Raw genomic sequence first — 26554 nt, 5'->3', positions numbered from 1 at the left:
TCAGACTCTGTAGCCAAGTGCTAATCAATTGTACCTTAACATCACACATGAGAGGAAGAGGTTTTGAGGAAAACAGAGATTTGTGGAAGTTGCAGTGCTTGGAAGGCATCCTCAGCTCTGGAGAAGGTTAGGGTACTAGGTTAAGGGAAACTTGTGAAGTAAATCCAGTGGTGATGGCTACAAGTGATGCATAACCCATGACAGCTCTGAATTTGTATTGGATATGAGCAGGTGCAACTGTTTATGTTGAAGCTAAGCTTCTGTTCCCCAGGGATGCTTTTTTTCTCTCTGAAAAAATAAAATAATTCTTCACCTTGAAATGTTTTTAGCTTTAAAGTTTCTGCCTGATGTTTTCCTCTCCCAGGAACAATGAGGTCCAACTAGAGAGGAAATAATGTAACACCATAGAATGCTGCATCGTGTTTGTGTATGGTGAACAATGCGCTTATCCTCTCTGCATCAGTCTGCTGCTCTCAGGAAAACACAAGGACTGACCTAAGTTACATTCGAGTCACCAGAGATGCAATGGGTGCTTCTCTGAAAGGCTAGACTTAAAGTCAGTGAAGTCATCAAAATGTGTTCTCACAGGCACTTGAACCTCTTGGAAGTTCAGAAATCACTGACTAATTTTACCCCTTTGGGGTTTTTTTGTCCCCTAAATCAATATATTTCTGATCTACAGCTTAAGTTCTTCATCATCCAAATAGCTTCTTGTTTGTTTTTCCTGGGGGAAAAACCCACCCAAAGAACAACAAACAAACAAGACAGTGCATGTCTTCCTGATCCCACCTCCAGCCAGAGGAGTTTGGAGGGTACAGCTGTGTGGCAAGCAAGTGTATAAGCTATTCCTAAACGCTAAGGCGTCTGTTTTGGTCTTTGTATGCAGACTTGAGTGATAACTTGTCAGAGAGGTATGTTATGTTTAAAAGCACGTTAGGGGGATTGACTTTAATTTATCTTTTCTTTCACTTGTTTGCTTCTATTGCTTTGACCAGTTAATGGAACCCCAAGCAGTCAATTATCCACCCCCAAATCTACAAAGTCCTCCAGTTCTTCACCAACAAGCCCAGGCAGCTTTCGTGGACTCAAGGTAAGTGCAGGACTGTAAATCCCATTGTTCATTGAATAGAATAATGTGTTACAGTGATGCTGAAGGAAGAAACAAAAATCAAAAACCTGGTTGTAATTCTTTAGTCCTGTTAGTATGATCTTTGAGCTGGAGAAGAGAACTGAAGGAAGATTTATTTTACTAATTTTTTTTTGTGTTTTGTTGTTGATTGGCAGCTTAGGGAAGAAAGGTAGAGGGTGACTGTGGCTTGAATACACCAGTTTGCCCCCTAGATTTTCCATTGCTTTGTGGACTGCAGAAACCCCTTAATATATATTCCCTCAGCCTGTGTAAATACAGTGGTCTCTTTTGGATACCTTATCATCTTGTAGCATTGCCCAAGATTTCATCTGGAATCCCTTCTCTGATCCCTCAGCACACAATTTCCCCCGCTTAAAGCAGTCTCCTGCCTGGAAGTGCTTCTTTGAGGGCAACCTGATGTCTGGCAGATTTTCCTCTGTGGTACACCTAGAGAATTCTCTTCCCCTCTCACTTAGAAATTGGTAGCATTTGCAGTTCTTAGAGGCTGTTCTGTGCCTTTCACTTTGCAAAATAAAAGGAACAGTCTGGAGAGCAGTTGAGCATCTGACTGCTGCCTTAGTGCAGCAGTCCTTCCAAGGAGAATTTGCTTCTGAAATCAGCAATTGCAGCCTTTCTGGAAGGACACTGGGTAGTTGGCACTGATTATTCTGAGCCAGTAATAGCTCCCATCAGTGAACACAAGAGTTGTGAAGAGGCTGCATAATTCTGTGGAAAACTGCGTCCTCAATTAGGAGGCTGGCTAAAGGACGTGATTTGAATGCGCTGCCGGGGCTTTGTTCTGCAAGGAGTGTGGCACTGCTTTCTGCCAGGCTTCTGTGGCAGCCCCGAGGAAATATTTTTATTTACTTGTTTTAATATATTTGGAGATGTTTGGATAATTTGTGCTATTTAGGGTTGATCTTCACCTTTATGTTGTTGAGCTGAACCATCCCATGGCTTCTCTTTGACCAAAGCAACATTGATTGACCTTTCTCCTATAAAACATCTTCAAGAGCATTACTACTTCTGACATTGAAGATTAGACCTGTGTGCCTTAAAATTTGTCTGGACAGCTCTGCTAATAGAAGGTGCAGTAGAGGACACCAAAATCATGGGAGTTGAGGCTTTCAGCTGGTCTGCACTAATTTTAACAAATGCTCTTTTGTCTTTCTTTAATTAAATTACAAGTTTAGAAACTAGATAACTTGGTTCTTTTTTTCCCCAGCACTGCCCTCTCTGCTTTTAGCTGATTAAAGCCCCATTAAGATGGAAATCATTCTGATAGTAACAAGTGATTTTCAGCAAAGTGGACATGTCCTCTCTTCCCTTCACTGTCAGTTTCACTGAAGCAGGCTGTGGTGCTTCCATTTTGGAATGTAATTGATTCTGGATACTAATGGGTTCTCATGTCAAATAATTCAACCCTATATGACCAAAGGAAGCAGCAAAAAACCAATGAATCATCTCAGACCTGACGTGTAACTGACGTTGTGAGTACCTCCTGCTTTATCCCATTAGGATGCATCTGTTCAGTAGCCAGATCCCAGCTTTGCTCCTGAGACTAAGGCAAAGCTATCTGGTCGATTTCAGGATAAATTCCAGAAGTCTCAAATGCACTGTGCAGTGACTCTTGTTTCTCAGGGCATCATAGAATTGGTTGGGTTGGAAAAGCCTCTAACATCATCCAGTCCACCCATCAACCCAACACCTCCATGGCCCTTAAACCATGTCCCAAAGTGCCATGGCCACATGGTGACTCCACCACCTCCCTGGTCAGCCTACTCCAGTCCCTGACTGCTCTTGCAGCGAAGAAATTTTTCCTAATCTCCAACCTAAACTTCCCCTGGCACAACTTCAGGCCATTTCCTCTCATTCCATCATGGGATACCAGGGAAAAGAGACCAACCTCCACCTCACCCTAGTCTCCTTTCAGGGAGCTGCAGAGAGCAATGAGGTCTCCCCTCAGCCTCCTCTTCTGCACACTAAACACCCCCAGCTCCCTCATCTGCTCCTCACCAGCCCTGTTCTCCAGACCCTTCCCCAGCTTTGTCGCTGGTTCTAGTAGTAAGGACTGGTCACAGCCAGGGGTTGATGCCAACTCAGACTCATTACTTTCTCAGGCCTGGTCTTGGCTGCTCTAATGAGGGAAACAGGGAAAGCAGGGGCCAGTGTTATTAATTTGAGCTTCCTGCTTTTCCCTGTTACTAAATAATTGCTTGTTGCTATGAGTGCATCACTGAGCAGACACGGCTGGCTTCCTGCACTCCTATAAAGAAGGTGCTAAATGAAAATGTAGATATAAATACTGTGGCAGACAGGGAAAGAATAAAGTGTTATTTTTTACTTTTCTGGCTTTGCAAATGCAATATTTTGGCTGCCTTGTTGTGTAGAAATCCTCTGTGTTTACTTTTGTAGTCTAGGAAACAGCAGGACTTAATAATGGTTTTAGATGAGCTTGGAGCAGTGGGAAAAGAGAACAAATCAGGGCTGCTGTTTCTATTTCCTGTGAAGCTGCATATGAACTGTATTTCTAAAACTGGGTTGTTTAGGAAGCCAGAGCTAAATAACATGTTCAGCTAGGGTTTTTTTTGATCCCTCACTACAGGAAGGATACTGAGGGGCTGGAGCATGTCCAAAGAAGGGCAACAAAGCTGGGGAAGGCTCTGGAGAACAGGGCTGGTGAGGAGCAGCTGGGGGAGCTGGGGGTGTTTAGTGTGGAGAAGAGGAGGCTGAGGGGAGACCACAGTGCTCTCTACAAGTCCCTGGAAGGAGGTTGGAGCGAGGTGGGGTTGGTCTCTTTTCCCAGGTAACAAGCAATAGGACAAGAGGAAACGACCACAAGTTTCCCCAGGGGAGGTTTGGGTTGGAATTAGGAAAAATGTCTTCCCTGCAAAGGTTTTCAAGCCCTGGAACAGGGACATAGTTTAGTGGTGGCTTGGTAGTGCTGGGTTAATGGCTGGACTTGATGATCCTAAAGATCTCTTGTGCCCAAAGAGATTCTGTAGGGCTAGTGATAATGCTAGTCATCAGGGCATTAAACTTGCAACAATACTGATTGCAACAGCAGTTTGCTCTCAGTCTCAGACATTGAGTCTTGCATGACATTCTCCAAATGCCTTTTTCCTTTCATGTAAGTCTCTTCAGCCCCTCTGGATTCCTTCTGTTTCCCAGCACTTTACAAGCAGAAGTGGTAGGCTCGGGCCCAGAGAACTCCTTGCAGGGAATGCTCCTCTGGAACAATTTCTCTTGAAAGAGAAAGGCTTTCCTTCTGTCCTTCTTATCTCTTCCCAGCAGAGTGCCCTTGTGATGTTAGTTGTTTAGTACACACAGTGAGCCACTTGCCTGTCCAGCACCCCAGTCTTGCAGAATGAATTGTACTGGAGCCTGAGATTAGATTGAAGTAAGGCATGTGTGCTGTTGCTTAACAAAAGTGAACACTCCAGGATTTTCCCACAGCCCCAAATAAAAAATGCCTTTATTCCTGTGATAAACGTATATACCATGCACCCAAGTGAATGCTGCTCTGTATTTTCATTTAAAGTAACAATTTGAGCCTGTAACTAAGCATTTCACTTAGCAGAGGCTTTGTTTCAAAGTAAAGATTTAGATGCAAAAGGTAACAAGGATGAGCAGTGACTACAATCTTTTCCAAGCTTTTTTGTTTTCTATTAACTTTGCCATAGAGATTAAAACTGGTGGATGGGTTAAGAAGAATGGTAATAGGTAGCACAGGACAAGTGACTGAGGACTCCTTTTGCTCTGCAAATGGAGAGGTTTAGCCATTTTCTCTAAGTGCACTACAGATATATGGGTGTGCATGTGTTAAGGGTGCTTTGACTTTTATCTCTCCCAGTCCATCTGTCACTACACACACTTTGTACCATGAAAAGCATTCAGAGACTACATTAAATGTGGGACTGGGGGGAGTGGTGTCATAAATGCCTTATGCTTGCTTGGATGTGGTTGGTCATCCCCTTATGAAATTTGAGTACCACAAAGCCTTGTCATGTTTCTCCAAAGAGAAGGAGATTGTCCACATAAAGAAGCCTTACAACTGATGCCTTTCCCAGCGTCCCAGTTATGTCATGTGCATTGTGTTGAAATTGGTCTCAATATTATTGTTTCAGCTGATTGACCAAATACAAAGTGAAAGGGCATTAAAACCTGATCCAACAAATAACTTAAGTACTTGCTTAACTGTAAGCTTGAGTCATCCTTCATACTTCAGTGGGGATATCAATGTACTTAGTTAAACATGCCTAAGTGATTTGAAGGGTTAGTGCCTATCTGCATTGCTGTTTTAGTGTCTCCAGTTCTAGACACGTGCTGCTGGCAGCAGATCCATGTTAATATCCATGTGCAATTAGGATCATAGAATCAAAGAACTGTTTGCTCAAGAGCTGGAGAACCCTTTCAGTCCCTTGGTGTCACTGTTAATGTAATTACTAAAAGAATCAAATTCTGCCTTCTTGGACTTGCATGTGTATGTAAGAGGGTGGATTTCAGACCTATTCACTCTGCATTTATCATGTGTAAGGGGAACAGTGTTGGAAGGGAGCAGCAGTGCTGTGAGGACACAAGGGCAACAGGAGGAATTGCTGCAGAACCTAATCTGTGGTGTAACTGTAGATGCCATCCATATTCACTAGTCTAGTACCAAAGCAACATCCTTCCTTCCCTCTCCTCCTTGCTACGTCAGGGATGACCACTGAACCAGTTGAGACTTCTGGAACATCCATAATCCTTACTTCATCTTCCAAATAGCTGCAGCTGCTGGGATACCAATGGTACAAGATGCTCTAAATATTGTAAGTCACTCAGTGGTTAAATGAGTAGAACATTACTGTACCAATAAAACACACTTGATGCCACTTACTGTCAAGTCCTGCCTCCTCCCCACCTTTTCTGGTTATTCAAGCACTTTGCAGGCATCTTAAGTGCTTACTTCTACTGTGCTCTGACACAGCAGGGACAGGCTAGACCTATTTTAGTGCTGGGAAACAGACCAACAGCATCCAAACTAAAGGAAGTCTCTGCTGCAGAGTAAGTTCAGCCTCACACTTAGACCCATGGGGCAGGCTAGAGGCAGAGCTAAGGTTCAGCCTGTCAGGTGCAGATTGTGACCTAGCACCACAGCAGCATTAGATTGATTTATTGTCCTTTTAGCTTTCACTCGTCTTGCTGTTTGCTTCCTTCTTGTAAATAGAGAGGTAAGGAGGAATGTGCCCAGTCATGCTGTGGCCTGATTCCAAGGATGCAGGCTGTTGGAAATGCAGGCTAGATATTCTCAGGTATTGTCACTCACTGCAAACCCAAAATAGGTTACTAATATTTGTGGCTGATGACAAATGCTTTGCAGTGATCTCTTCTGTTCTCTCCACTTCGTGCCTGAAGACAGTGTGACTGACTGGCTGCTGAAGAGACTGACTCACAAATGCCATCTAGCCCAAATGTCCTTGTTCCTTGTTAAATAAACAAAAAACTCGGAAAGACAGCAGCATTATCACAGCCTGGGTTTGAGATATTAGCAGGGGGCAGAGCAGTAGCTGAATGGCTGCTGTTAAGTGCTGCTTCTATGCCCAATGCTAGGAAAGATCATTGGTTTAGAGGCTCTGCAAAGTGAAGTTGTACAGCTCCTAGCTGCTGTACCTTTAGCTGATTTGGCAGCTCAGCTGCCACTGGAAACTTAAGCATTCATTAGCATTTCATGAGTCTTTAGACAACATCCCTATCTGTCAGTTCAGTTCTTTCATTGACAATAGTGTTAATGATCTAAAATATTCAGCAGTGTAACCAGACAATGTCAGCTAAAAGGGAAAAGGCTGCATTTGCATTCCTGGTGTCATGCAGAGCCACTGCAACAGACACTGAGCTTAAGGCAGAGAAGCATTTTAATCCTTTATGTGGTGAGTGGTGAGAACTGCTATAATAGCCCATGGAGAAAACAAGATCCTGAGCTGCACAGAACAGCATGAAATGCTGTGTAGAGGGCAGGGAATGATCTAAGATCTAGTTTGATGTCATAGAGCATCTCTGTTCTTAACTGTTCTAAACCAGTGGTGCCCAGAGCACACCCAGTATATTTTGGTATTTATGGCACTCATTCCCATGCCCCCATCCCTTCTTAAAATGAAAATTGATTGATGTATATGTCCCTGGGCAGTATGACAAGATGGCTTTAAGTGTAGAATAATAGAATTAGTAGCACTGTGAAGCAGAAGATTCAGATCACTTTCCAATGCAGTTGTCAGTGCAGCAAAAGTAGTTTGCTTCAGCCTCCATCCTTCACAGTAATTCAGACAGTTGGGTTTTATGCCTTGCTACTGCTACTAAATCTGGATCTATGACTAGCTACATATCAGCCATCTAACCTGAGATCATGAAATCACAGAATGGCTTGGGTTGGAAGGGACCTTAAAAATCATCCAGTTCCAACCCCCTGCCATGGGCAGGGACACCTCCCACCAGGCAGCTCAAGGCCTCATCCAGCCTAGCCTTGAACACCTCCAGGGAGGAGGATCCACAAATTCTCTGAGCAAACTGTTCAGTGCCTCACCACTCTCACTGTAAAGAATTACTTCCAGTCTAAATTTACCCTCTTCAGCTTCAATCCATTTCCTCTCATCCCATCACTACAAGCCCTTGACAGCAGATATATAGTATTTCTGGGATGGAATTTGTTAACTTTGCTGGGGGTTGGGGCTGGCTTGCATTATTCCTTTACCATCACAAACAAAATGTTATGTATCACCACAGATCCCCCCACATGGTGGCTCCTCCTCCAACGTGAACGGTACACCTGAATCCCTCCGCTGCCAGAGCCCCGAAGGTAGGACACAGTCCCTGCAACAACCTTCTCTTGGGGAAACAATCACTCCTTCACATCAAGGCAGTAAAGCTGGGAAATTCTGTTCTTGTGTTTTGTCAAGTGGTGGCACATGTGTGAGCCCTGTTCTTCAGTAGTCATTGTGAGGAAGTTCAGTGATTTTGAACACAACCTGTATCACTTAGGAAAGGGAAGCCTCCCTGAAAACAACACGTTGTGCCTCAGGTGGAACCATTAGCCCATCACTGGCCTTAGCTAAACACAGCATTTCATTCCTTATCTCTTCAAAGCAATGTGTATGTGTGTGTGTGGGGGTGGTGTTAAAATTCCTTTAAAATGTCATTCTACAGCAGTACTTTTCAATTGTGTTTACAACTCTTGAAATAAGCAGCTCTGAAACTTATTAGCACTTTGGATGCTTCGGCAGCAGCAAAGGGGACTTGAAGGAAATCAGGAGGCAAAACTGTGGCTGTGGATTAATTTCCTTGCATTTGTGCTTTGAGTGTACAAAGACACTTTCAGAAGCAGTAGTTTGAGCTCAGGTAACACTTAGACCAAGGAGCTCTAACTGCATTAATTGCTTTAAGCTTATGTCCACACAAAACCACAGTAGTACCTGATGTGTGTTGGAAGGTCAAACAACTCTGATGAGGCCTCTCTTGTTCCTGCTGCCTATGGGACAAACCCAGGGAATAAGCTGAAGAGAACAGCTTCCTTTGAGGCTTTGCTTTGCATTTGTGACTGCTCTGTACCCTGGGACCCACCAGGGACACATCACATCCTGCTGATGCTTCAGCTTGTCACTGACCTTGCTTTTCTCTGCAGGTGTGAATGGAAACAAGTGCTCAGGGTCATCTACCATCCTCGAGAAGTACAAAGTGGGGAAGGTGATCGGAGATGGCAATTTTGCTGTCGTTAAGGAGTGCGTAGAACGGTGAGCAAGAAGCTGCTGCTTATTTTGCTGGCTAAAGCCCTGTGTGTTAGCCTCAGTTCACAGACAGTGTGGTGAGACAAAAGCAAACTGCAGTAGCAGAAGTATGCTTGAAGAGAACTAGGCACAGTGAAACACAGAGAGCTTCCTCTGTGTTACTCCAGCAAAGGAAGAGGAGAGCAGCTGAGGAACATGGCGCCTTATCGCCAAACTAAAGGAGCTATCACCTTCTGTTTAAGGCTCCTAGGGAAACCCCACAGATCTTCAAGAAATCTCCTCACACAACAGACTGTTGTGGATAGCAGGGAATTGTATGTGGCATCAAAACAGGCTTTGAGAGACCTGCCTTCTGCCTCAGCAGTTCTGCTGCGTAGAGTATCCCTACTGCCTGCTGCTTCAAGGATTTTTCACAGCTTTCAGCCTACTGTGGGCAAAGGATTCTCCAAGTGGGGGTTGGAACTAGGTGATCCTTGAGGTCCCTTCCAACCCTAACAAGTCTATAATTCTGTGATTCTAGGACTGTACTAGAAAGGAAAGCTTCCAATTATTTTGAAAATAAAAAGCAAAATTAAACTTAGAAATCTAGGTCTGTGTGTGATCCAATCTTGTGGAGTGAAACATAATGACATGAGGCTTATATAAAATAGATATATAACAATAGGTGCTAATGGGGCTACAGAATTCCTTGGGTTGGAAAGGACCTCTAAAGGTCATCCAGTCCAATGCCCCTGCAGTGAGCAAGGACATCCCCAACTAGATCAGGTTGCTCGTAGAATCATTGAGATCTCAGAGCCCCATCAAGCCTGACCTTGAGAGTTTTCCTGGGTTGGGGCCTCCACCACCTCCCTGGACAGCCTGTTCCAGTGTTCCACTACCCTCATGGTAAAGAACTTCTTCCTAACGTCCAACCTAAACCTACCCAACTCTAGTTTCAAACCACTGCTCCTTGTCCTATTGCCCTTGTAAACAGTGTGCCTCCTGCCCCCAGCTTTCTTATAGGCCCCTACAAGGCTATACTGCCAACTGTAACTGCTTGTCTTTTAATTCTTATTAATTATTACACTTCATGTCTAATAGTGTTGTGCTTAGAAGGCTGAGCTGGGGAGCCAGGATCCTGTTATAGCAGCTGTTCTACAGAAAGATTCAAATGGTCTCTGTTGTAAAGGATGGCTATGTGTGAGTCAACAGATGGACACTGACAGCCAGACAGAAGAACAGCAGAACCCTGTCAGACAATACTGGTGTATGACAGACAGTGGTGTTAGCACACAAATTACGTGGGTGGTACCCAGGGTTTTGTTCCTAGGTGCTGCAGGAGAGGCCATTTGCAAGAGGGCTTTGAAGGTGGTTGGTGAATTGGCTTTGTGGATGACGCTCCTCCTTCTGCACAGTAGGTTTTTGCTGATCAGTTGTTTGCAGGCTTTCAGATAATGCACTTAATTTAGCATAAGCCATAAAGGAGGATTCTGTATTCACAGTGGATTTTGCATCAGGTCTACCACGTAAGGGGATGGCACTTCACAGATACCATTTAGATAACACTTCCATCTGAAGAGCACATCAGGTTGTAACTATGACAACCTTGCAGCTACAGCTGCACTTTCAGAGCAGAGATTCTCAACTGCAGGGTTTTTCTGATAATGGATAAATTGAATGTCAGACATCCACTCAGTTCCTGGTTTGTTTGGTTGGGTTTTTGTAAGGCACTCATTTTGACTGGTTCTGTCTAATGCCCAAAGGAGACTGAAAATCAGCCTGGAAGTTCAGAAGCATGCCTGACACTTGCTTCTGCAACTGCCTCCAGTGGCTTTTGACCTGGTGTTGTTCAGGTGCACACTGGAGTCTGTGGGTACTGACACAACACAAAGCAACAGGATCTTAAAGCTTAATAAGGTCTGGTTAGCATGGGGACAAATAGAAATAATTCACTGCTGTTGGGTTTTTTCCTCTCATTATCTCCCCTTCTGGAGATTTTTTTTGCTTAAAGGGACAAAGGGTAAAGAAGATCTTCTTTCTTTGAGAGTATTTACTGAAAACAATAATCCTTTTTACTTGTATATAACTCTCTGTAGAAACTACTATAGAATTGCATAGAGTACTTCAAAAAAGAGAAGAACCAAATATAAAAGATCAAAATTAGTGCCTGATGAATTCTGTGGAATTTTAGACTGGTCTGTAATGAACTATGGAGGTTTTGATCTCTATTGAACTTTCCCAGTAGGAAAACAATCTTCCCTCTGCTGACTTACACATAAACAGGTATGGTTTTGTCTGTAAAGCTTACCAGTTGAACACAGGTAATTTTGCAAGCTGCAATGGAGAAGTGACAGCAAGTTGTGCCTGGTCACAGGAGAACAAACTGCAGCTGGAGCCTGGAATTAATACCCCAAGGGAGCTAGGTTGTGGTAGTCAGGGAAACAGCAGGCACACAGGCTGCTGGGAAAACAACCCCCCAAATCGAGCTGGATCTGTGTGTTTTCTGCCAGCAGCCTCTGTGGGTCAAGGCATTCTGGCACAGTGGAGGTAATGCCACAGGAAACGCCACAATTAGACCAGTTTCTGATTTATGGTTCTGATCTTTTTCTTGCTAGGTCCACAGGAAAGGAGTTTGCACTGAAGATCATAGACAAGAATAAATGCTGTGGAAAGGTAGTGTACAACAATTTGCATGTCTAAGAGAGCAGAAGCTGCACTAGCAGCTGCTCATTAGTCACAAGTAGCGGGGGGGGGGGGGGGGGGGGGGTTGGGTTTTCTGACTATTTTCAGCCTGTTTAACAAAATGATAATGTAGCCAAGAAGCAAATCATGCAAGTACTGAGTGGTAGTCTGCTAGATAATAGAGTGCAAACTAAACAAATTATCATCTGTTTTATTGGACTAACAAAGAAAATGCTAATATGTGTCCAAAATGTGTTAGGAAGATTTTGCTCTGTAAAGTGTGAGAGAGAAAATCTGCAGCTATGGAGAATCAGACAATTCTGTTGGTTGGAAAAGACCTTTCAGCTCAACCACTTCAGCTCTCTAACTTTACCAAGGCTGATGCCAAATCCTCTCCCTCAGCACCACATCTCTGCCTCTTTCAAGTATCTCCAGGGATAGGGATTCAGCCACCTCCCTGGGCAGCCTGTGCCAGTCTTTTGACAACCCTTTCAGGGAAGAAGTCTTCTAAAACCCAACCTAAACCTCCCCCAGTGCAACTTGAGGCCATTTCCTCTTGTCCTGTCACTTGTTACTAAGGACAAAAGACCAACCCTCTCCTCACTCCAGCCTCCTTTCAGGGCATTGGAGAGAGCAATGAGGTCTCCCGTGAGCCCCCTTTTCTACAGGCTAAACAACCCCAGGTCCCTCAGCTACTGACAAAGTTATTTTCCACAGGTGGCTTAAATGTTAATTAGACAATAATTTCTCTGTCAATAAATCATATTAATGTAACTGAAATCTATGCTGCATTACCTGGGAGAATGTCAGAACCAGGTGGAGAGTGTTACTTATTTTTTTCCATGACACACTATAGGAAAAACCAATGGGGTGGTTGAAAATAAGTGTACGTGCTAGCAGTTTAAGGACAGGTATTAACAGAGCAGTTCAACAGCAGTTTGGAGCCCTTTTAAAAAGAATCATTATGATTGCTTACCTTAAACCTTATTTATGCCTGAGCCCTATTTAAAGGCCTTAACAATGTAGTCGAGTGAGGTGAAGGGAGCAGGTAAAGCTGCTGTGTTTTAGTGGAAATGAATGGATGTTAAATCAGATGAACTAATTTGTTCTGTTCTTTAGGTAGAAACATCCCATTCTAGTTTTCGCTTGGACTCTTACTGCTGGTTTTGACTTTACAGGCTTCCATCCATAAAGCTTAGTATGCTGTGGCTGTTCACTTTGGTCTGGTGATGAGATCCGGCATCGTGTTTAACAAAATTGCTTCATGTTTGTTTGTTGTTATTGTTGTTGTGGTGTTTTTTCCTCCAGAGCACTTTGCTTGGAGCAGACATGTTTGTTCAGAATGACAATTGATGCTCTCTCAAACTGAATTCCAATGGTGTGACTATTCACACTCTCACGACATCAGATGCACGAATGGCATGTGGTTTCTGGGTAGCCACCTAAAGCTTTGGGAAGGCACAATGCAGCCCTAAATAACCCTGGAGAGAGAAGATGAAGTAGTGTAAGGGCTCCAGGCACTGCCTGTGCACAGGGGATCACCTACTGCTCTGCTCACAGGTGCATGAAGTGCATGCTTCTGATAAGCGCATTAAGCATTGCTCACTCCCAAGGCCAGTGACACGTTCCCTGCCCAAGCTGAGGAGAGCACTGTGCTATGCAGGTGTTGCTGCTCATTTTGCAGTGAACCTTCATGCAGTAGCTGTAGTCCACTCCTTCTAAAGGAAAATGCAAATCACTCTCCACCCAAGAGGGGCATGTTGTTTTATCTGCTTCCCAGTGTTCACCAAGTACCAACAAGTGCTAGAAAACAAACCATTCTGGAGCTAATTTCTACTTCCTCAGAAGGCTAGGGAAGGGGATATTAAACTCAGTCTGTGTGCTGCTAAGCTGTTGTAGCCACGACGACTCAACCGAGCTATTTCTGTGGCTTGTAAATCTGAACGTACCTAGAGAATGAAGTGACAGCCACAACCAAGGCAGCCACAGTATTCTTCTTGTATGTCATCCACAATGTTTTAAGAAAATAAAGCCCTTAAAAATAAATCCTAAGTAATCTGTCCTTGAGTAACCTGTGCTAGCTGACAGGTGAAGGCTGCGGAGGATCAAGACCATGACAGGTTACAAAGAACCAGCTCGGGGTCAGGAGGTTCTGAACTTAATTTCACCTCCTAATACCCATGTAAGAATGTAATCTGCACTTCCCGAACCGCTGGCAAGTGCTGGGGTCTTTTTCCAGACACATCCCCTTGGTTATGTTGTGTGAAATGTGGTATTTTACATTAAATTTAGTCAGGGATGAAGTACAGTTGGGCTAAAATGCAAGTTAAAAATCCAGCCTCTGACTGTAATCCTCTCTAAGTTAAACAGCAAAAAGGGTATCCAGCCATCAAAGGAAAAGCAAATTGGCAATTTAATGCCTGTTCAGATGAACCTCTGTCCTCTTCTCTGAACAGGAACACCTGATTGAAAATGAAGTGTCTATCCTGCGCCAGGTGAAGCATCCAAACATCATCATGCTGATAGAGGAGATGGACACCCCAGCTGAACTCTATCTGGTGATGGAGCTGGTCAAGGTGAGGCTCGAGAGACTTACTCCCTGAGGAGTGTTTAGGAGCATTCAGCTCTGGGAAGACAGAAGTCAGGTAGGGGTTCAGTGGCAGCCTGCACTTTTCCTCATCCAAATACTCTTGTCAGTCAGCTCTAGGAACAGAACTGATGTCTGTTCTGTTGCCATCAGGTGGTGTGCACAGATCGGAGGCAGTTTTGCAAGGGGCAGAGTCTAGAGAGGTGGACAGTGGTGTTTAGGTCCTGTTTGCAACATGCAGGGTTAACAGCAATGTGCAGTTACTGACAGAACACCTGCACTGTTCTCACTGATACCTTCCTTTAATGGTTTGTGTTCAAGAAAAGCTCTCTTTGACTTTAGCTTGATAGACAATGAACTCGGCAAACCCCACTTGTTCTGCTTACATCAGACATTCACTACCTGATTTCCAGTTCACAAAACAGATGCTGCTTTCACACAACGGAAAACAAAACCCTTCCTTTTGCTGTCACTATGAACCAAACACACCAGTTGTGGCTGTCTTCCCTTGTGCACTCTCCTCTGTGTTCTGCACACAGACAGCAACGCTGCACCCATCAGCCTGGCTGGATCACGCAGATCCTCACCACCACTTCTTATTTCTGTCTGAAGCACTGTTAGATTCCAGACTCCCCTCTGGAATAGTTGCCAGCCTGGGAAACATCCAAGTCCGTAGTTGCTGAATTTTTAATTCCTGTAGCCTACACATTTCTCTTCCTTTTCAGAAGGTATTTTTGTATAACAGAGGCTTGTTTTGGTTTAAGAGGTGGGGGTTTTGTTGGTTTTATTTTAATAAGCCACCGCCATGGCCCCTATTTCCTGAATTGGTGCTTCTCTGCCCCATGCACTGAAATGCTTGGAATGCCACCCACAGCTCAGACAGATCACTCCTACAGATGTATCCAGGGTAACCCACATGAAATTTGTTGCTGTGTCTGGAAATTGCTGGATCAGTAAGTGGCTTACCTCTCGTAATGCACCCCAGGAGGAACAGGGCATTGAAAGTCAGAGGCTGCACAACTGGCCCCTTCAGAAGTCCCCTGTAGCTTCTGCACAGTGGTGTATCATGGAACCCTTTGGGTTAGGAAAGATCATGCTTATGCTGTTGGTACTCTTCAGCTATGTTCCTGTGGTATTTCTGCTACAGACACTGCAATTTGCAGGGCATTACACTGCCTGAACACTTGCTATGTGAGGCTTTTCATTATTGGGCTATTTTTATTCAGGCTTCCCCAAAGCAGGGCTGGTTTTTGCTGGGTAAAGGAGTTCTATTGGTAAGATGAAGAGAAGGGAAACTATGCCTGTGCCTGCAGGTAACATAATCAGTGATCAAAGGTAGGAAGATCAACAGAATGAAATGAAGAAAGAGAAGAGTTGTGGTTTGCCCACACTCACGACAGCAGAAGCTTGGAATACAGGTAGAATCTGAGCAGCCTTGAGGCTGTCCCTGCTTACTGGAGAGGGGTTGGACTGGGTGACCTTCAGAGGCCCCAGACCATTCTACAATTCTGTGATTCAATGTAGCTGATCCAAGTCCCAGTCCACGATCCCAGGCACAAGAGGGATTTCTTTTTCTCCTGTGTAGCAGGCATTTGAGCATGCCTCTTGTACAGGAAGATTGCATGTGGCCTTTTAGTCATAGAATGGGTTTGGTAGGAAAAGCCCTTTAAGCTCATCCAGTCCAACTCTTCTCTGACTCTGCCAAGGCTGGTGCTGAACCATGTCCCTCAGCACCACATCTCTGCCTCTCTGAAACACCTGGAAATACCAGCCTAATGATGTTTCCTGTCACGATCTATCACCTTCCCATCGCTTTAGGGAGGAGATCTGTTCGATGCTATCACTTCCTCTACAAAGTACACCGAGCGAGATGGGAGTGCAATGGTCTACAACCTAGCCAGTGCTCTCAAGTACCTCCATGGCCTCAACATTGTGCACAGAGACATCAAGCCAGAAAACCTCCTGGTAGGTCCCATTTATTTGTACTATTTTCTCTTGCTTTGTTCTCATTAATGCAGATGCTTGTATGTAAATGTCAAGGAGCTGAGCAGAGAACAGCAGGAATATTAATTTAGAATAAGTATGTATGAGATAAATCTTCTGCCATGAGATTGCAATCACCATAACCCAAGTAAGATGTGTTTCAAACCTCTCCTTAGACCTCTATTTACATTTTGAGTGGCTGCCATTTTGTCTCACAGAACAATGAATTTTAAAGCCATGGCCATGAATTATTTATTATCATTTGCAAGTGGGAGAAGAGGTGGGCTGAGTGCCATCTCTTTGAATGATCATGAGCACAAGCAATTATTGGTGTCTTCTTCTTTCACTGTCACAGTAGGAACATCTTTCTGATGATTTACTGTATTCTAGCCATGAATTAGATCTGTACATACATTTATTTTGTCCTAGGGGACCATACTTTTGCTCTCAGCAGGGACATAAAAATGACTGTGAAGATGAGAGTTGCCATGAAGTCTACTTAGATGAGTTCACAGAAGTCTGTAGGCAAGAGTGTGATCTGCCCTATAGATGAAGGGAAATGGGGTGGGGAATATTGCATGTCTTGCACTGAATTCATAGGGCCATCATCTCCTCTGCCTGAAGCACTCATCAGGAATGCCAGTAGCTTCCATGAGCACTTGGTAGGCATTTCCTAAAGCCTTCTGTGGTGTTTGTCAATCCCATTTAATGAGTTTGCATCAGAAGTAGGAGTCATGGCTTATCCTAGACTGGATTTTGACCTGTTACAAGGATAGGACTATAAGCTGAAAATGTTTCCCAATTAATAGTGCAGTCTTCCCCAACTAATTCCACTAACAATGTTCAGCAATTTAAATAAGCCCTGAAATAAATTAGGTTGCTTAGCCAAAGGAGGGAGGGGGGCACAGCAATGTGACACAGAGAAAGAAAATGAAGGTGGAAGTTTCACTTATTTTCAGTGCGTCTTTAAACACAGCCAGTCCAAAGAAATTTTAAGCTCTCATTAGTGACTGATTCAGTTATAAATAGGCACAAATGTCCTTTCTGCCTAGAAAGCCTAAAGAGATTACTCAGCTGATGCAAATCTTACTCACTGTGATTGACAGTGGCAGAATGTTAAGATACCAGACTGGTATTGAATGCAAACAACTCCCATCAGTAGCTACCTGTAATTGCAAGGAGCTGGTTCTTCTGCACAGGGTCATCACTGTCTCCTTCCTCGTCATGCATTTAAAGATACAAACTCTTAAGAGTAACTGCAGCTATGAGGCTATTACATCAAGGAGAAAAACTGCTTCCTTTGACAATGAATTACACAGGGGAATGAAGGAAGTGCCTCAGCAGTACTCCCTTGTTCAGGAAAACCAAACACATTCTCTCGTTTTGGAGACTTTGGAGTCCTACATTTTAGAAACCAGATCCTGTTGAAATCACATCAGTGTAAACCTCCTCTAAGAACAAAACTGAGAACAATTTGTTGGGGATGTTTCCTTTGCTGTTGGTCTGATTTAATTTTGCTATCCATTGAAATTTACCTTCTTTCATCACCAAAAGGACAGGGAACAAGATGCTTTAGATCCTTTGTCATGCTTGTGGTAAGATGCCCTTGGGTTGCACAGAAACCTCATCAGTTCTCAGTCAGCTTTCTCACTACTGCACTGATTTGCCCAGACTAAGCTTAGGGAAGACATTTGCCTGTGCAATACTCAATATGCTAACTGGCCAGATTTATGCTAAGTTAGTGACAGATGTTTAACAAATCTGAGTGTAGCTGCCAACTCCCTTTTCAGCTCTAGACCACAATCAAATGGAAGTAGAGCATTATATTTTTTTCTTAATAGGTTTAAAACTCAGCATTCTACAGTTGGGTTTTGTTTCCCCCCCCTCCCCTGTCTCTCTGAGGCTGTGTCATGATCTGACCTACATATCTGCAGACAGCTCCATTGAACAGGAGCCTCAGCAGCACTGTGGCAGTCACTGGCCACCATTTCACTCTTTCCCTGCAGGTTACTCTTTCTCCTGTCTTCCCTGTGTGATGCTTAGTATTTTCCAAAGGATTTAAAGAATCCAGATGTATTCCTCCTCATTTTGGTCTTATGTTGCTGATTTTAGGTATGTGAATACTCAGATGGAACCAAGTCTTTGAAGCTAGGAGACTTTGGACTGGCGACTGTGGTTGAAGGACCTCTCTATACTGTCTGTGGTACCCCCACATATGTGGCTCCAGAAATCATCGCCGAGACAGGGTGAGGATGACTCAGACACAAGTTTTGTCACCACTTACTTTGCATAGAATCATAGAATGGTCTAGGTTGGAAGGGACTTCTGAAGGTCATCCAGTCCAACCCCCTCTGCAGTCAGCAGGGACATTGTCCACTAGACCAGGCTGCCCAGAGCTCTGTTGAGTCTTACCTTGAATATCTTCAGGGATGGGAGGTAGCTCCTAACCCTTGGAAGAACTAGAATGCTCTAGTCAGGTGGTCCTTCATCTTCTGTTAACCAAACCATCTATAGCAAAACAGGCAGCACCAGAATTCACCTTTGCCGCCTTACCGTCTCCCTACAACCAGTGCTGATGCACTGGAGTTCACATTCCCTGTCTCTCCATCCAGAGCCCACTGTACCAGCTGTGGTACTGCTAGGGGGGCAATGAGAAGTGAAACAGTGTTTGTGTGAGAGAGGGAGCAGTGTATACTGGAAGAGGCTCCAGAGCTCACTTACCCTAGTCCTGTGCTCAGAGCAGCTCTAATTAGATCATGTTGGGTGACACGTGTGATTTTATACCCCTGAGTTTAGGCAGGCTGATTTTTTTCTGTATTTAGCAGGTGGTTGCATAATCATTTTGTAAAACAGTAGAATTCCACAACTCATCATCCCTTTCAGACCTAGACCTCCGTTCCATAGCTCTGACCATGCTGAATTTGGTCTTCAAGAGGGAGGGTTTCAAGCATTGTTCAGTGTCTCTGTCGAGTGGAGGAGAATTTCACAGCTGCAGGGAGCTCAAACATCAAAGGGCATCTTCTACATTTTGACAAACTGAATGTGTAACAGGAAAAAGACCTCTTCTTGACCCCTAGCGTTGCTGTGCTTTAAAAGAAAAGTGCATTTCTTTTTCCCTGTGATGCTCACTGGAGAGACTGGAGAATTGGTATCTTCCCTGTTGCTTAGCAACTCAGGATAACCTTAGAGCTCATTACTCCAGGATGGGAACAGAGAAAGCACATCCTTGTCTATCATTAGTGATTCTGGGCTGGGAAACCTTGACACTGAATTGAATCTGAGTATATTCAAAGACCCTGGAGAGCCTTGAGGCTTATAGAAGAAGAAAAAAAACAACCTGAGAAATTATGTTATTCTGGTTTCCTAAAGGCTGAAGGATGCCAAGTAAAATGACACTTCGGTACAAACTCCATTTCCTCACCATCAGCAAGGAGCTTCCATTCCAGTATAAAATCATGTAAGGGTAATCAGCTGTTGGACTGCAATGCGTCTTTGTTTGAAGCCACCACAAGTAACAGAGTCTTTTTCCTCAGCTATGGCTTGAAGGTGGATATTTGGGCTGCAGGAGTGATCACATACATTCTGCTATGTGGATTCCCTCCTTTTCGCAGGTGAGTGTCCTGTGGCTCCAAAGGAAAACCAGCAAAGAACCACAGGTCCCTACTGAACAAGCCTTACCCTATCCCTTGGAGGAGGCATCCTGGGGAACAAAACCATCACGAGACCAGCACATTTTCTTTACCTTTTTGTGCCTTTTTTTCCTAATTGGTTTCACATGCCCCCTCTTGGGTGTGGGATCCGTGTTATTATTTTTGTAGGGAGGCATCTGGCTCAGTGCTGTGTGTGAGATCCGCCGGGGCGAGGGCATCGCTCCTGTGCCGGTTGTCTGCTGTCCGGCCCGGCCCCATGCGCGTGTGTGGTCTGCCCCCTAGTGTTCCTGTCCGGGCACAGCAGCTCGCTGCGTGGAGGCTAAGGGGGGGGGGGCGAGGAGGACAATGTGCTCATGTTGCCTTTCCAACCTTGTCAGCCGTGCTGACAAGTGCTGCACGAGTGACAGTTTGCAAACGCCATTCCTGCTGCTCAGAGTCACAGCAGGTGTGAGTTCTACTCCAAACTGGAATGGATATGCAATGGTTTTCCCTAGGGAAGGAGTAGGAATTGGCACACACTCGCCAGTTGTGCATGGTCTGTCTGCTCATCTATTTTGACATCAAAATACTTAGTTTTAAACTAAACCCCACCAGAATATTTTGAAAAGAATACAATAATAAGCAATTACAGAAAAATTATCACACCAGCTATGCAGTCTCTATTCCAGTGGAAGTCCTTTCACCTCCATGTATGTCTTTCACCTCAATAAATCAGGGTTTTGTTGTTCTCATCACTCCTGAAACTATAGCAAACACCCCAGAAGTGCTGCCCCTTGAAAACGATGCATCTATAATGGCTGATATAACATCATTGCTGTTCCACCCCCACAGCAAGTAAAAAATCCTTTGATTTCTTTATGCTTTCCCTTTAGTTCTTCTGGATTCCTTTCCTTTTTAGTTCTTTTAAATTATTTTTGGGTTTCTTTCTAATTTTCTTTCTCACAATCTTTATTCATTACTGCTATTCTACAGTGAAAACAACCTCCAGGAAGACCTCTTTGATCAGATACTTGTTGGGAAGCTGGAATTTCCTTCTCCCTACTGGGATAACATCACTGATTCAGCCAAGGTAGCAATATGCTTTCCAGTCTGAAATGCTGTTCCTGCATGCTCTGTTGGAAAGATTCAGAACATTCTTACTCTGCCTTTTTATTTGATTAGCTCAGCAGTGCATGATGAAAGCTCAGGTTTCGCAGACCATCATGTTGTTGTCTGAGGGCCTAAGTGCAGCAGAATGCCAGCTGCATTCAGTGACCATCACATGCTCTTCAGTGTACTTAACCATGGGCTGCCAGAGCAGGTTCAATGCTTCAGCTATAAAATCAGTGCCTCTCTGAAAGAGAAGAATCATTGCTATGTGGACTGGATGCAGTTTAGCATCTCCTTTTCAGCTGGTTTCAAAAGACTCAGTGAAACATGAATACAATAAGGAAGTTGATCTGAAATATGCTGTCAAGCACCACTTTCAAACCTAAAGGGCAAGTTTTTGGCTCCCCGCTGGTGTCAGTGGGTCTTGCTATCACTGTAAGCTGGGTGTTTTTCTTTCACCCAGATAGCAAGAGAACTGCACCAAGAACTTGATGCAATATTTTCCATTGTAATAGCCTTTCACACTCTCCTCCAACTCTTTTCCTCCCCCCCTTCTATTCCTTTAACACAGGAATTGATTAGCCTGATGTTACACGTGAATGCTGAAGCCCGCTACACAGCAGCGCAGATCCTAAGCCATCCCTGGGTGTCAGTGAGTAAATTCCTTATTCCTTCTCTCCAATTCTGTATTCAATCTCACCATTAAAGTGTGGTTTTCAGAAGCAGCAATACACTTCTACTGCACCCATTGGTCCAGTTTCCACAGAAAGGAGGACAGCACGAGGCTGAAATTTGCTTCAGCACCCTCAGCTTGTGTGCTCTAAAAGAGGAGAGCGAGGGGTTTGAAGGTGCTGGGGGTGGCTGTAACTCTGCTAGACCATGGCAGGCAGATGTCCCCTGGCCATTTCTCTTGTTATTTCACAAGCAGCCTGGAAAAATCATCTCAGAAATGTGTCTGTGGAAGCACTGCTGGGCATGTTGGCCTCTTGCTTGCTGCAGTGCTACTTAAAATACAATCTCCTGATTCTCAAAGCACTTCAAGCTTTGCAAGAGAAAACCAGCAGTTAAAATACTTAATTTAACAGAGGCACAAGGCTGCTGGATCCATCATCTCTTGGGGCAGCAGCAGTGGGGAACACCAAGGCCTGTTGCTTATTGCTTTAACATCAGTTCATTAATTAATAAACACAAATGTACACAATGGTGATTTCCAAACACATTTTAGAAGAGGGACTGACAATGATCACTGATGCTCCCTCAAACAATCTGTGTCCATGCACAAGGGCTCCTTTCCAACCTAGTTATGCTCCTCTAATGTTTCCACCCTCAGGACATGACAGACCCTTCGAAGTGCTGCCTTAAAGCTAAACATGGGGCTTTAACATTATTTGAATCATTTTATTTTTAAATCAAACTTGGGAGCTTGCAATTGTGGGACAAATCAATGGACTGAAAGGCTGAGTGTCACTTGGTGATGTGAGAAACAGAAGTTCATCCACACCGCTGTGGTCACTGTGTTCCTTTGCTCTGTCATTCTGCCTTAACCATCTCACATAGCAGAGTGCATCCACTCCTGGGCTGCCCGTCTGAATGCTTTAAAAATCAGGAGGCACCTGGAGGCACTGGAACACTCTCTTACTGAGTCACATTCCAACAGAATTTAGGGTGGGTTTTTTTCCCCATGATTGAATATTGTGTTTATCCTTGTGCAGGATGATGCTTCTCAGGAAAATAATATGCAAGCTGAAGTAACAGGTAAACTGAAGCAGCACTTTAATAACACCCTACCCAAGCACAATAACACATCTGCTGGGGTTTCTGTCATCATGGTAAGAGAATTTAACATTTTTCTCCCTTGATATTACACTTTACATACCTCCCTATCAGTGCTCTAGGAGCTTGTGTGGTGCAAGAATAGCAAAAGCCAAGCTAGACTAGTCTCTAATTCTAGGCTGTATTTAGTGTGGATTGTTTCATCCTCGCCTGAGAGCAACCAGCCTGCCACAGCCTGCTGGCTAAGCTGTGAAACCCACCTGAAACAGAAACATGTCAGCACCAAGTAGCTGCACACTGGAATGGAGCTTATTAATGATTTAAATCCTTATTATAAAACCTGTCTTATTTTTTAATCATCCTTACCACCTAATTAGCCAAGCAGGCTCTTCCCCACCAAGTATTGCTTGACCCTGAGCATCCTGCCCAGAAACCAGACTGCACTGCAGAAACTTTTCTTCTGGTATGGAATATGTACCATGTCCATTTTGTCCCACTCGAAATCCTGATATCCCTAATGGAGAACTTTCCTCCAGGCACACAAAGGAACCCTGATGGCCTCTAGTTAAACTGAGCACACAGTAATTCCAGAAGGTAGAGGTGTGAGTCATGAAGCTTCCTGTTCTCAGTGCTCAGGAGTGCACTTGCAACTGGACAGAGGCCATGCAACTGCTACAGAGACCAAACTGCCTCTCTTCTTCCTGTGGTTCCTTCTTGCCCGATGCCAGGATGGACCCAGCACACAGAGTAACTGGGGTTATTTTTCTTTGGTAACTGAAGATCCTCTTAGAAAAATGGTTACTAAAAGCAGTTACTAAGAAACACTTCAGTTACTGAGAATGAAACCATCCCCACTAGTGCCATCACAGCGATCTCCACCTCTCCCCATTAGTATTAATGGCTCCAAGTCTAGTCCCCACCAGCCAGCAAAGAATCCTCTCAGTGTCTGAAAGTAGGTGAAGTCAGTTGCATTTCTGCACACAGATACATGCTTTTGCAAGTACTTTTCTGGCAACTAAATAGGCAAAAGACTTAGAGGTAGGAAAAGTGGTGATGTAAAAATAAAGAGAGAAGTCAGAAAATGGATTTCAGGTTCATGCTGTTGTCTACATTTTATTTGACAGTTTGACTTGACAGTTTGAGAGGCACTTCAGAGCTTCATTCTTTATACTCTTGAGACTATGGATAAGCCTGAAGCTGAACACTGGTATAAAATGCACTACATGTAATCAGAGCAATTTGAACTCTAACTCTCAGCCCCTCTCCAACTTGCATGCCACTTAAGCCTGTCTCAGACCTCTGACACAGCATAGCTTCTGGCTTCTTGGCGTGGGGTTTTCTCTGTTGCTGTTAGCTACTGACATGCCTCCAGCCATGAAAGCACACCTCAGTAAAGCTCTCCAGTTGCCCTTTTCCTGCCTTATTTCCTTCTAACAGGTATGGAAGGATGTAAATGCAAAATAACCTCTGAATGCGGCTTCCAGTTCTTGCTGAAGGGACAAGTGACTTCTTGTCCAAAACACTGTGCTCTGTTGAGGGTTCAACCCCCACTTTGTTATTCTTGCCCTGCTTTGCCTAGAGCATTGACACTTACCGAGTCCTTCACTTGCACCAGCGCTCATTGCTTAAAAGCATCCAGATGCAGACCCGCAGAGTATTATACTTCTCATGTACTACAGCTCGTTGCTCTCCGCCCACCTGCACATGTACTGGGATCCCTTTTTAGCATCACCTCATTCCAATATTGTCATCTGGCCAGTGCAGATAATACCATCCTGTGGCAGATGAGTAAAACTGCACATACCCTACTTCAGTGTTGTTGCACAGGAGACTCCCCCTGCTCCCTATAAGCATGTTGCTCTTAGCTCAGTACTGATTATCTTTTAGTTAATTTACTTTTTTGGTCAGTTTCAAAACGTTCTGTAAATCTCTATTTGTTGCAATGGTGTTAGTTCTGCTTAAAGTAAGTCTAGTTTCTGTCCCTTGCTTCCTTCCTTTCTCTGCCTTTCCCAACGCCTGCATTGCTTTCCTCTGAGTAGGTCCAAGGCACTGGTACGTACTAACGGCGACGCTTTGTTCTGCTGCACCCAAACTACACATTCTCCATTGGAACAAGAGGGAAGGAGAAATAACTCAGCCAGTCTGAAGTGGAAAGAGTTCTACAGCTGCACAAAAACAGCGAAGGAAAACCTCTAACACACAAAAAGGTTTCCTCTGTTAAGTGATGCATATTTGAAATACTCTGAGCTCTGACAGCACAGAATCACAAAGGTGGGCAAAGACCTCTAAGATCATCAAGCCCTCCGAAAAAGTCTGTCCCCATCTTTCTTATCAGCCCCTTTAAGTACCAAAAGGCCACAAGATCATCTCTCTGGAGCCTTCTTTTCTCCAGAACAACTAACCTGGGTCACCACCATCAACTGGAGAACCCAAAAGCAGCAGAGACTGCCAATCCTACCACCACCAGGCTCTCCAGTCCCTCACAGTATCTCACTCAAATCACCAGGCTCTGCACACCCTCAAGGCTCAGGACCATGGGCCATGTTTGGGGACCATGCTAGGGGAGTGCAGGTGTAACACTGCCTGATAGGACACTGGTACAACCAGCACATTTTTACTTCCTTAGACACCCCTGGGCATCATTACCTCTTCTTTATGGCTACGTGCAAAGTACGACAGCTCTCAGAGGCTGCTGTGAGAACAGCACAGGAGAAAATCACTGCCAGCATTAACTGAAAGCATCTCCTCTCCCAGTTAAATAACCTAACCCTGCCACTGAAAATGCAGAAACCTGCTGGGTTTCTTCTCCACAACACTTCTCCCAGCAAACAGAAGAGGAAATGCTTTGCTAGTGATAAAACCACTGCATACCACTGCTAATCAGATCCTAGCCTAGGTACAGTTCAGCTGCTCATCTCATAGAGCCACAGACTGCTTGGCACTGGAAAAGCCCTTTCAGATCATCATAGCCAACAATTACCCAGCTCTGCTAATTAAGTCCATCAGTAAACTGCAGCCCTCAGCACCATTTCTCTGCCTCTTGGAAACACCCCCAGGGATGGGGATTCCACCACCTCCCTGGGCTGCCTGTGCTAGTGCCCGAGAACCCTTTTGGGGAAGAAATTTGTCCTAATATCCAAGCTGAACCTCCCCTGGCACAACTTGGGGCCATTTCCTCTTATCCTGTCACTTGTTGCATGTGAGGGGACCACTACAGCAGGTTGCTCAGAGCTCCATCCAGCCTGACTTGGAATGGTTCCAGGGATGGGACATCTGTGACCCCTCTGGGCAACCTCGGCCAGTGTCTCAGCACCCTCAGTGTAAACAATTTCCTCCTTGTATCTAGTCTGATATAAGATTTGAAACCATCCCCCCTTGTCCTGTCACAACAGGCCCTGCTCAAAAGTCTGTCCCCAGCTTTCTGCTGGGCTGCTTTAAGCACTGCAAGGCCACCAGAAGGTCTGCCTGGAGCCTTCTCTTCTCCAGGCTGAACAGCCCCTACTCTCTCAACCTGTCTTCACAGCAGAGGTGCTCCAGCACATGGATCATTCTTGTGGCCGCCTCTGGACCCACTCCAATAGCTCCATATCCTCCTTTTGCTGGGGCTCTGGAGCTGGACCCAGCACTGCAGATGGGATCTCAGCAGAGGGGAGCAGAAGGGCAGAATCCTCTCCCTCCACCTGCTGCCCATGCTGCTGGGGATGCAGCCCAGGACACACACAGTATTCCGAAATTAACTTCTGCCACCATGCCACCTTCATGAGAGGTCATTTGCCTAATCCCAACAAGAAACAGCAAAGCAGACCCTCTTTCAGACAGAAAAATGGTTAGGTTTTCACCTGTCCCCTTCACACAGATCCCCTCTGTCCCAGCAATGTAGGATGAAGCTTTCCCTCTGATACTCTGACACCTTGTGTCTGCAACAGCA

The 26554-nt window shown here is 44.6% G+C and overlaps 1 protein-coding gene across 5 annotated transcripts in view; it reads left to right on the top strand.

Moving 5' to 3' along the window:
* The window catches only part of DCLK2 (doublecortin like kinase 2), a 56364-nt gene that overhangs the window by 28816 nt on the left and 994 nt on the right, over positions 1-26554 (top strand). For 2 of the 5 annotated variants that reach the window (XR_008462842.1, XR_008462841.1), the window contains 12 exons: positions 996-1090; positions 7886-7958; positions 8781-8889; positions 11478-11535; positions 14001-14120; positions 15950-16096; positions 18227-18360; positions 19648-19725; positions 20737-20833; positions 21425-21505; positions 22566-22682; positions 23751-23833. Coding sequence is in view for 3 of the 5 variants with exons in the window: in XM_054172468.1 (XP_054028443.1) it covers positions 996-1090; positions 7886-7958; positions 8781-8889; positions 11478-11535; positions 14001-14120; positions 15950-16096; positions 18227-18360; positions 19648-19725; positions 20737-20833; positions 21425-21505; positions 22566-22682; positions 23163-23195 (1142 nt within the window). In the remaining 2 variants the exon portion in view is untranslated. Of the gene's footprint in view, positions 1-995; positions 1091-7885; positions 7959-8780; positions 8890-11477; positions 11536-14000; positions 14121-15949; positions 16097-18226; positions 18361-19647; positions 19726-20736; positions 20834-21424; positions 21506-22565; positions 22683-23162; positions 23834-26554 lie in introns of those variants that run through there. The other 3 variants (XM_054172467.1, XM_054172466.1, XM_054172468.1) reach the window with 2 other exon arrangements.

Source organism: Dryobates pubescens, chromosome 24, assembly GCF_014839835.1.
Source record: "Dryobates pubescens isolate bDryPub1 chromosome 24, bDryPub1.pri, whole genome shotgun sequence".
Classification (NCBI taxonomy): Eukaryota; Metazoa; Chordata; class Aves; order Piciformes; family Picidae; genus Dryobates; species Dryobates pubescens.
This window is presented reverse-complemented; position numbering and strand designations above follow the sequence as displayed.